Source organism: Chroicocephalus ridibundus, chromosome 2, assembly GCF_963924245.1.
Source record: "Chroicocephalus ridibundus chromosome 2, bChrRid1.1, whole genome shotgun sequence".
Lineage (NCBI taxonomy): Eukaryota > Metazoa > Chordata > Aves > Charadriiformes > Laridae > Chroicocephalus > Chroicocephalus ridibundus.
In genome coordinates, this window is record NC_086285.1 from 137656826 (window position 1) to 137668594 (window position 11769).

General features: G+C 45.7%; 1 protein-coding gene across 1 annotated transcript in view; it reads left to right on the plus strand.

Moving 5' to 3' along the window:
• Positions 1-3789: 3789 nt before the first annotated feature.
• The window catches only part of ZBTB10 (zinc finger and BTB domain containing 10), a 35313-nt gene continuing 27333 nt past the window's right edge, over positions 3790-11769 (plus strand). The window contains exon 1 of the mRNA XM_063327102.1: positions 3790-5050. Within this exon, the coding sequence (XP_063183172.1) occupies positions 4103-5050 (948 nt within the window). The 5' untranslated portion in view covers positions 3790-4102. The remainder of the gene's footprint in view (positions 5051-11769) is intronic.

The following is an 11769-nucleotide window of genomic DNA, read 5'->3' on the forward strand; positions in this document are numbered from 1 at the left end:
CCTATGGATAACTCACTGTCCCTAATCAACAAGGTAATCTACATCAGGCATTATACAAGTATGAGAATTTCATCCTCAGAGTCTTGCACAAGGTGATTTATCATCTAAAAGCAAAAGATCCTATTCCTTGTGTAGGAGCTTGCGATTTGTTCATTGAAACCCTAATTCAGCAGAATATACAAACACATGATTAAATGTTTTGGTAAAACAGGCTTTAAGTAGTATTAAATAGGGAATTGATTAGTGATGATATTCACCCACAAAGGAATTTTATAAACCATTCTCCCCAGATATATATCCAGCTGGAGTGATAAACAGGAGCATATGTGATGTTCACCCCCTTTCACAGCATTATGCCCATTTAATTATTTTTTAATATTGGACTTTCAGGTCCTGGAAAACAAAAATAAGTGACAATGTATATCTTCCTAGGGTATGTCCCCTGCACGCAGTACTACCAGTGACTGGGAACTGCATAGTTCACATTTGGATTATTTTGGATTTGGAGCATAATGCTACACAGCAGCAGCGTATATATCATGATGCATTGATTATTAATTCTGGTCTCTCATTTTCTTTTGGAGGAAGCCAAAGGAAGGAAGGCAGTTTATGTTCCTTTCCCAATGAACTGTGGGAGATTTTTATATCTTTCTGAAACATAGGAGAAAGAAGCAGAAAGAACCAAAGGACTATCAGAGAAGTAAGGAAACTGCATGTTGTATCTGGAGAATTAGATTTCAGACTGAGCAAAACAGCATTTGCTATCTACAGGACTAGGATGGTTAACCACTGACGATTTCTCTCTCCCACTGTCCTGTCAAAGAGTGGAAAAGGAAAGAGATTTTAGCTGATTGTCCAAATATATGAACTTTGGCAGTAAACACACTACTGACTCTTGAGAGACTACGGGTGAGAAAGGTACGTTACAGAATTACCATGAGGTGCACATCAATGATTTCACTATGAACCTTACTAGCATGTGGGTTTGTCAGGAAAACCAGTTGATGAAGAAACAGCAAATTAATGTTTCTACAAAATAAACATATTCTTGCTTATAGCAAGGTGTTTACAGCACCTCAGGATGCTTTTTGAAATATTTAGTCCCATCATGAATATAATATAAAACCTCATTTACAACAAAGCAGTCTAAAAACAAGAATTTCTGCAATGAAGATTAAGTGGTTTGAGAACTTTTGTGAATTACTCTGTGACAAAAAAAGAGTTCTGCAAAAGTTAAGATTACCTGGGGAGACCTGTGTCCGTGAAGACACTCAGTAAAACGGAATTATCAAACAGACCAGTACAACCTCAATTCTGCTGTAACAGAGTCACTACAGACCAATTAAATCAGCCACAGTGATTCCGTTAAATTCCCCTTGCCAAGTGCACTGCACAGTGGTGGAATCCCTTGTAGCAAGCTGGCAGAGCAAAAGTGTGATGAGACAATTTGGGAGGAGCTACTATAAAGGTCTTCTCAGCAAACACTCCAGAAGAGGCTGAGACGTCCCTGAGCAACCAGCTGTAACTTTGAGGTTGGCCCGGCTTTGAACTGAGTGAACTCCGGAGTTTCCTGCAATCTAAATTATTTTATGATTCTATATAGATTTGTTGGCACTCTAGATTACCTGCTGCAATCAAATGACACTTCTTTGTTCTCCAAAACAGGGACCCAGTAGCTCGTTACCTTACCGTCCCTCTCCTACATATCTTATCCCAGCTCATTCCTGGATGTCCACTGGGTAGCACATGAACATAGCAGTCCTGGGCGCAGGTTGCGTTCCCCGAGATCACAAAGAGTCTACTTGGTAAATGTGAATCCCAGCCATGATTCTTAAGGTAAACTTTCTGCATACACTTATAGCAATCAGCAGTATTTTAAAGATTCAGTAAGAAGTCATCTACAACACCACACATTTCTTTTAAAAACAATACAACTTTCAAACGGGTAAGAAATGCTAATGTAGGTAGGTGCTGAGGTGCCAGTCAGCTGACGAATGCTGGCAGGCAGGGATCAAGTGCCGCAGGAATCCAAAAACACTGATACAGCACAAAGCCTAAAACTTGATGAAATACAGGTTGGTTTTGCATTTTACGGAGGCTGTATCACAGGAACCCTTCGCTTCGATGGACCCAGATCTGAATCGCTATCTCCACCCTGTGCCCCAGAGAGGCACAGCAAATTTAAGAATTCTTTATCTCCTCTCACTCCTCTGCCCCCTTGCCTAAATTTAGACCATCTTTGCTCCTCTCCTGGAAATCTGATACTGCCTTTTACAGTTTCTCTGTTTCTCCATGACCAGCTCTCCTCTCCTCTCCCCCCTAGAATTTTAGAAAGATTTTCTTAATCTTTCCAGAAGCGGAAGTTAATTTTTCTGCCAAAGGTCTCATTTTCCCAAGTAACTCTTTGGAAGGAGGAATGCGTTCTTTCTTATAGGATTATTAACAGCATTTGTAGTATCCTTGCAAACTCTTCTCAGAAGTTTAAGACAAAGTCAACTCTCCCAGACCCCTTCAAATTTCCAGGCCAATTCACAGGGGAGTAACTTTTTTTTCATTACAGAATATACGACATTACACGACGGCTACACCACTGTACTTCTTCATCTGGAAGACTCCACAGCTCTCCCTCTCTGACATCTTTTGTTATCTGCTGTACTGCATCTGGCTGGGATGGAATTAATTTTCTTCATAGCAGTTCGTATGGGACTGGGGTTGATTTGTGATCCCTGAAGGGTGTTTGCCCAGCACCAAGGCCTTTTCTGTTTCTTACTCTGCTCCCGCAGAGACTAGAATCGGGGGTGCCAAAGAGGCTGGGGTTGACACAACTGGGCACATGATGTGAACCAATGGAAGGGATATTCACAGAGCCATAGAATGGTCTGGGTCAGAAAGGACCTTAAAGATAATCTAGTTCCAACCCCCCTGCCATGGGCAGGGACACCCCCCACTAGACCAGGCTGCTCAAAGCCCGATCCAGCCTGGCCTTGGACACCTCCAGGGATGGGGCATCCACAACTTCTCTGGACAACCTGTTCCAGTGCCTCGCCACCCTCATAATGAAAAGCGCCTTCCTCATAACTAATCTAAGTCTCCCCTCTTCCAGTTTGAAGCCATTACCCCTCACCCTGTCACCACATGCCCTTGTAAAAAGTCCCTCTCCAGCTTTCTTGTAGGCCCCTGGAGGTGGGGCAAGTAACCATCTTTTCCCTCAGGAATTAGCTGGGCATCGCTGTACCCGCGGGAGGTGGAGATGCCTGTGTGCCACATGTTCCATTTCCCTTCTTTTTTCGCCCCAATTTTCCAGTTATTCTAACCATTCTGTACCTTGACCCGACGAGCTTTTCTTCCTTTCCTTCTTCTGTGCCACGGGGCAGGGGGGACGCCACAAACCACCGAACGCCGATGTGGCGGGGTGGGGGTGTCTGTGTTCCGCCCCATCCCCCCCCCCCCGATCCCCTCACACCTCGAGCCTTTGGCCCCGCGGAGGGACCCGCCCCGCGCCGGGCACGTGCGGAGCCGCGCAGGCGCCGCGCAGGCCACGCGACTTAACGGTACCGCCGCCACCGGGCCCCTCACGGGCCGGCTCGGCCGCGCCGCTGGCCCCGCTCGCCCCTCGGGACCCGCGGGCCCCCCCTTTCGCTTGCCAGGGGGCGGGCAGGCGGCGGGGGGGGTGGGGTTGGGGGGGGCCGGCGGGGCGGGCGGGCGGGCGGCGCGGAGGCACCGCCCGCCCGCCCCGCCGCCCCCCCCACCCCCCCCGCCGCCTGCCCGCCCCCCGTTCGCGCTCCCCCTCCCCTGCGGTGGCTCTCCCGGTGCATTGTGGGAGCCGTCCGTTGTTCATTTGCCATTCGACCTGATCCGGGGCCTGTCGGGACGGAAGCGCCGCCGAGCCGGATCCATTGTGGGGGGAGAGCCCCTGCGGCGGTGATCTAGGCCGGAGCCCCGGGGGAGCGGGGGGGGGGGGCGGGGGAAAGAAAAGCGGCCGGACTTCGTTTCTCTCGGCCGCCGTCCCCCGCCCTTCCCGCACAAGCAACCGGGCGCCTCCTTCCTTCCCGCGGGCAGAGCGGCGGGGACCCAGGGGCGTGAGGCGGGGGGCGCGCCCGCCATGTTCGCGGAGATGAACCGGCGGACGCTGGCGTTTCGGGGCGGCGGCCTGATCGCGGCGGCTGCGGCGGCGGCCGGCGGTGGGACCGGCGGCGCGGCCGAGGCCTGGGAGCGGCAGGACCCCGAGGCGCTGAACGGGCGCGGGGCGGACGAGGAAGTGGAGCTGGAGGGGCTGGAGGCCGAGGAGCTGGAGGCCGCTGCCGCCGCCGAGGAGAAGGAGCTGCTGCTGCCGCAGGACGCGGTCTCGCCCCCCGCCGCCGGCCCCATGTTCCCCGAGAGAAACCGCCGGACACTGGCCTTCCGGGGCGGCGGGGGGCTCCTGGCCGCCCCCTCCGCCGCTAACAATGGCTGCGAGGCCTCGGCCTGGCCGCGGAAGCACTTCAATGGGCGGGGGGCGGACGAGGAGATGGAGCTGGAGGGCGCGGAGGGCCTGGAGCCGGAGGGCCTGCTGGAGGGGAAGGAGCTGGTCCAGGACGGGGGCTCCCTGAGTGACAGCAGCGACGACGAGGAGGACGGCGAAGGGGGCAGCCTGGGCGACGGCAGCGGCGCCGAGGGCGGCAGCTGCAGCAGCAGCAGGCGGTCGGGGGGCGACGGAGGGGACGAGGCGGAGGGCAGCAGCGTGGGCGCGGGGGAGGGGGAGAGCATCAAGCATTTCCCGCTAGCCAGGCCCAAGTCGCTGCTGCAGAAGCTGCACATCTCCTTCCAGGGCTCCTGGCTCAAGGAGTTCCCATGGCTCTACTACTGCCAGGAGACCGGCCTCATGTCCTGCGCCTGGTGCACCGCCGCCGCGGCTGCCGCCGCCCCCCCCGAGCTCATCATGGCCGGCGGGGCCCTGCCCGGGGGGCACGACGAGCTCTGCAAGGGCACCCGCAACTACAAGCGGGCCCTGCTGCTGCGGCACCACCTCTCCGCCGAGCATCGCCTCAACGAGCCCGTCAGCGCCGAGCAGGTAGGGCTGGCGACCGGGACGGGTGGCGGGGAGTGGGGCGGGGGGGGGACACACACGGAGGAGGCCGGCAGCCCCTGTCGCATCGGTGGTGGAGGGGAGTGTTGTGCCCACGTGTGTGTGGACTTCTTTAAATGGCTTCCTGCGTTTGTTGTCGCCCGGCGGGCTGGGCACACGCCGTGCCGCTCTCGCTCGCCGTCTCCGGAGCGGGAGAAAAGATCGCTGTCCCATCTGGGGTGACTCTCCCGCTGGATCCGGGCAGGCGCAGGATCCGGGGTGCGTTTCTACTACCTATGGTTGTAGCGGGTTAACGTTACCTGTTCGGAGGCGGCGAGTGCCGTTTTCATTAGTTTATCTGTTTATCTTGCGGAGATAAGCCGGCGATGTGGGAAAAAGTTGCGTACGAATACCAGTGTTGCTGCACTGATTTAAAAACACTCGTTACAACTTCCTCCTGCGGTACGGGAGAGGGGAGGGCAGTGTCCGGCTGACGGCGGCGTGTGAAACTGGTGCTTGCCAGCGTGAAATTAAGAATTACTCTGCCGTTCTTAACGGTATGGCCCCTGTGCGTTAATCGCCCAACTGGTGTAGTCAAGATCTTCACGCTTAAATCTTTTTCCCAATTGTGTTGCTTTAGATTGAGTTACTGAGCAAGAAGCCTGCAATCGCTTGGTGTATGCTTGAGATAAACATGTGGTTTCCTGAAAGCCATGTTAATATGCCAGCTCTCCTCTGATGCTCTGGGACTGCTGAAACTCTTCATGTTCCCCGCTGAACTTAAAATTATTGTGTTTCTTGGCTGCTCTTGCGAATAAGGCAGGGCTGACTTTAGAACATATGTGGATGGAAAGCTCCTAAAGAGTGCTCATGTTGAATCACCAGCCTTTCCTCTTAAGGATGTCTGCGCTGCAGAAGTTCACTCCAGTCACCTAGCTGGCATTAAACTTGCCAGTGGGCACAAGCCAGTGTGCTTCAGGTTAGGCTAGTACTTGAACCGTTAGGCTGAACGTGAGTTGTTAGCCAGAATTAATCCCCGATCACTCTGTTTTTCCTTATTTAGAGCTCAGTTTTAATTAAAACACCCACCTTCGTTCTACGGATGTACCTGGAGTCCAAATCGTAGTGCAGTAGTTAAATTGAGTTTATTACTTGAGTGCTTTAAGGAGCTCAGGGTACCTTGGACAAGAGCTGCTATTCTAATGTTGGGGTAGGACATCAGGGTGACAGATTAAATATTGGGTGAATGTAGGGTTTTTTTAGAGCTACTTGGAAAAAGTATGCAAGCTTATGTGAAACTACTGCAGGACTGCAAGGAAAACCCTAATGGTGCCCAAATATCAGTTACCTAAAATATTTTTGGATTTACAAATGCAACGCTCACCTTCAAGGTGAGTTAATACTGCCTTTTCAGTAAGTGTATGTCTGAGGCAGCTGTTACAGACATTTCATGGCAGTAGGTCATCTTAGCAGTTTCTTCCGATCTGGGGTTTGCTATTCACTCTCCAGTGTTACAGCCAAACTTGCTTTAAATAACTTGTTTCTAATTTTCAAACTTTCATTCTTAATTTCTTTTACCTCTTTATATCTTTGAAAACGTTCTTTTTGTTTATTGTTATTGCAGTATATTCCTTACCATCTTGTTGCCTAGTTTCTAATACTTTGAGTTGTGAAAGATTACCTTGTAAAGGTATGTCCCGTCATCTTGTAGCCTTTTGTGTCACTAACTGTTGCTAATTCATGTCACACTAAAACATATTCCAAGCAGGTTTTCTTACTAAAGTTACTATTTTTTTCTTTCTGTCTTCTTATCCCCAGCCTGTTCTAAGACTATTAAATACCGGGAAGGGGGGAGGGGGGGACAGAACATTGGCTTGCGTGTCACAGTGGTCTAGAAGTTAATGTAAGTATTTGTTGTAAATATTTATTTTGTAAGTATTTAGCCTTTCATTGTCATGGGAATCTTTATAAAAATGAGCCTCTGCTTTTATACCACTGACAGTTTAAGAAAAAATAATTGCAGTAACTGTAATAATAAAGGAAACCATAGGATACTGTCACATAGTATCCTACACACAGCATCAGTGATTCTTTTGTACTGTATTAAAGATAAGGTTTGGACAAAGTAAGCTTCTATAAGGTAGCTGTACAGAGGTCGGTGTTTTCAAGTGGAAAACTGTGCCGGATGCATCCCTGTGTGATTACATTCCAGTTAAAAACTTCTCCCAAGGGAAGGAATTGCAGTTTTTCAAGAGTCAATGTAATTTTCCTTGTGGTGCACTTTCAGGTTACATTTGCTTTATCGAAAGTTTGATTTAGAATCTCTGTTTTCTTTCCGCTTTTATGTTTAATTTCCATATCCTTTCACTCTTTTAATAGCACTTGATTTTCTCTTGATACGTATGTTTAAATTAATACCAAAACAATAGCCCCATTTTTTCCCTTAATGCCATGATACCAGATACTTGGAACAAAAGTAGGTAATTTGTATCCCGACCATATTTCCAACATACATAATGAGGCAGCGAAGCCATTTAGATTTAATGAAACTTGGGAGAGATCTTTCAGCCTTTGTCTTGGAGACAACACACATGTATTCTTGACTTGACAAGCTTCAACTGCAGGGCATGTTTAACAGCTGCTAATAAACATATGGCATAGTGCCACTGTTCAAGTGCGAAAAGGAAACTGTAGGTGTTAAGACAGTAAAGCAGTGGAAATTTCTATAGGTCTGTTGGATATTACACTCATGAAGAAATGAGTGATGATTTCAGTTTATTTTTGGGATACATTTAATTTGGGATGCCAAAATACAACACAAGTGGTTGCAGCTGCTGTAATTCAAGGGTTTTGAGCTGTCAGTCGGTGCTTCTTTCGAAGGCAAAAATCTTTACTCTTTTTTTTTTTTCCTGTTCTAGTTTTTAAAATAATATGTCTTCATATTACAGCTTAAGGAAAGGTATAGTAATCTTGAAAGTACCTTTGTTTTTTAAATAAATGGTCTATTTTTAAGAAAAAAATCTTAAATAGGCACTTGCTAGGAAATCACTGCAAAAAGATTTTAATTCTGTGGTGAATTTAGTTCCATTAGATGCAGATTTATTGGCTGCTGGGGGTTCCTCCCCTCGAAGCAGCTTCTTAAAACATTTTCTCTCTGGACATAATTTGAAGCTGAGCTTTGGCAATACTGCCAGAAAAGCTTTCTCCAGCCTAACAGGCATGCTGGTTTAAAGCAGAAGCTCTCTAAAAGGAGGAAGGCCTTTGATGTGTTATTTTTTTCCATGTGAACTGTAATTGTTTGCATTATGTGAGCGGTGATGAATAGAAGTCATGCTTCAGATGTAAGAGTTACATTATAGTGTTCTAAGTTAACTTCTTGAATTACTCTTTGCAGAGCAAAAAAGTTGAGGAGGAAGTCAGACCTTCAGAGTAAGGACTATCATTTAATGTATTTTTATGTAGTGTTTTTATCAGACCTTGAACTACTCAATTGGATGTTAGGCACTTAATGGAACAGTTTTAAATTGCTGAGTTTTCTGTGAGCGATGCTATGGCATGTAGAACAGCAGCAGAGCATCATGTGTGCAGCTGATAGGAGCATATTTTGAGATAGTTTTTCCTCAGTAGCTGCACGTGCTTAAGTTCCTGATAGCTTTTGTTAGAGGATCCATTTTTCAGGATTAGAATTAATTTGAGTGCATAGGGAACTGCTGTAGAGAAAGGTGTGGTAGCAGGGAAAGGATTACAGAAATAACTGCTTTTCATATACATACAGCTGAGATGGAATCTATGGTTAGCTTGGGCTTGGTTCTTTTTTGGTTTCTCCCCCCCGCCCCGCCTTTTTCCTTCTTCCTACCCTGCCCCCTCCCCCTCATTCTTGCCCCCGGGAGACAGAGAACGCTGATGGCACAGGAGGAGAAAGAAAAGCGAGTTTCTAGTAGCAGTTTTTGATCATCTGTTTCTGGTCCTGTTAGCTTTTAGGCAAGTTTAATTAGCGAATTATACATATGGATAGTCATTTATCTTTGGGTATATTCAGATGAGTCTAACTAATTGAAACTGAGCACAATGTTAGTTTCCTTGACCAGTCTCTATTCTGTTAGACTGCTTCTTAATCTCACCTACAGAGACAAGCTTTTCAGATTTACAAGGCTGTAGATTCCACAAACAAAACTGAGTTTAAAACTCCAAGGGATATTACATTTTCATTTTTCTCATAGTAAATGTTAAATCTGCTGTCACACTTGGTGTACGTAGGCTTGATAACTGTTCAGATGTCAGGGCTTTCATTTCATTTGAGGTGTAGCAATAGGGTTAGCTGCTTCCATACCAGCAGTTAAACAGTTGTTTCCAATATTACAGTTAGTTTAAAAATCTTTATGCACCCATATCTGTAATACTGATCTCCTTCCCCCAACACAGCCCTCCTTTAGTTTGGACATCAGTTGAATAATGTCTCTTATTTTTTGCTCAGCCTTCTGGTGTTCTCATAATGAAGACTTCAGTCTTGTGTTTTTGTAGCACGTGTGATTGATCTGCAGCTCCTTTTTGCCATGCTGGCTTGTAATTTTCTTAAGAAAACAAAAAACTATGTTGTAAATCTCAGTTTCCTTTTTTTATCAGTTTAATTGGATACATACACGTGCTCAGTTAAAGTGTACTCTATCTCCATTCTTTAATCAGACATTTGTGAAAAGATAAGAACTGCTGCAGATCATTTTTAAATGGTGTTTAACATGTTCTCAGAGAATGAAATTGTCAGCTATCATAGCATCTACCTAACATTTACTGTGTGAGATGCAAGTCACTGATGATTGACTTTGACTAGAGTGACAACACTTTCGGGTACGATAATTTTCGTCTTAATCTGATCCAAAGTCAGTATACTTGGTGTCTTGAAACTATGCAGTGCTCCACTGCGGGAGTGACAGGAAGCTAGTCCAGATGTGAAATCTGCTGAGAGCTTAAGGAATGAGAGACTTAGCTGCCTCACGTTTGGGCCATACTTTCTATTTCAGAGCTCTGATCTGAGGGAGTACTTGGGTATGTCAGAGAGTATGCAGAAAGAATTAAGCCAAGGTTGAACAAAGATCTGTTTTCACATAAAAGCCTAATTGCTTTTATTTCTACTGCTTCTTTTCACTGAAGTGTGTTTCTGAGAAGAGCAGAGATTTAGAAGCAACTTGAATGTACAGCAAAATGAAATTTCTCTGCAAGTGATGCTGAAATAGTACGGTTCTATTTTGGTTATTCTGAACATTATCTGCTGCTTATAGATGTAAATATCATTTTAGCGGATGTAGTTACAGCCTCCGTTGTCACCCCAGTGATCCACACTGGGATTATAACTTGAGGTGAGTACTGATTTAATGCACTAATTCCTGTGTGGTGGAAAGTAACTTTTTAATATATAAAATAGCTGGCTTCTGCCATAGTCCCAAATCCAGGGTAGTACTTTCCTGCAACATATATTTGAGCCCCAGTATAGGTTATGGGCTCATAACAACATTAACATTACTTTGTTAATGCTGATTTTTGGCCTGTAATGTTGGGGTAGTCAAGCTTTAACAATACCTCTAGACCCCAAATCTGTGAGTTGTTTTAGAAAATGAGAGGAGAAAATAACAATATAATTTGCAAAATTTGATCTGTCCTCCTAAACCATATTGGAGCCAGCCAGTTTTGACCTGTCCTCACTTGCTAGGGAAGAACAGAGTCTCAGAGATCCAGTGTAAAACAGACTGTCATCATCGTGGCTCTTGATGGCAGCACATGTCAGTCAATTTAAGTATGGTCTCACATATGTCAGTCTGTGTTGTTTTCTGCTTTCTCCTATCTGCTGCTTTGTAGCAGCTCTGAATCATCACTGTCTAAACGTCTTTCTAAATGCTCTAAAATCCAGTTCAGGTCTCTTGTGACTGACCAGCCTCTTAACTGTCTGTCTTAATCTTTAATAACAATTTATTGGCAACTAATTTCTTGGTGTTGGATTGTCTGATGCTACTTTTAGCAAGATTTTAAAGCCGTGTTTGAGATCACGTCTTAAAAATGTTGTAGAGAGACAAATAAGCACGTATGTCTGTATAAATAAGCATGTACCAGTTAAAGGTGTTGCTACTGGAAAATTTCATTGAAGCTTGATTCAAGAAAGTTTTAGTTAAATAATGTAACAGAAGCTTAAGTTTTGTTTGGTTGCCTGCAATATTCTAACCATTTGTCATGTAATACAGCTATTTAATCCTAAACTTGCCACAATTAGAAAATAAAGAATAAGTGCCTAATTTGTAGAACTGTGTAAGAAATGCATCTACTATTATAACTACTTCAGTAATATATTGTCTTTATAACATACAAGACAGACTGGGAGGTACAGACCTAATCTTTATATATTCCTCTCTTGGCATGTGAAAACGTTGAACTGGTTATCAGGGTTCTACTTACCTGTTAAAGTGGAGATTTCTAGGGAAGAAGGTGGGATTGGATATGTGAGAACCATCTAGTTAAATCTTTGGAAAGACTCCTGAATCTTTAATGTGTGTGGGTTAAGAAAAATAAATACTTAACACTCAACTAAATCTTTACTTACTTTTGGCTGAAATTTCACTTCCTTTGCTCTCAAGGCAATTCTGCTAGTTCTGGTTTTGTTTCAAATTTTGGGAGCAGAGGGTGCAGGATGAGATCATGAGTCTTAATTTTTCAGAAATATTTTTTTAATTATATATTCT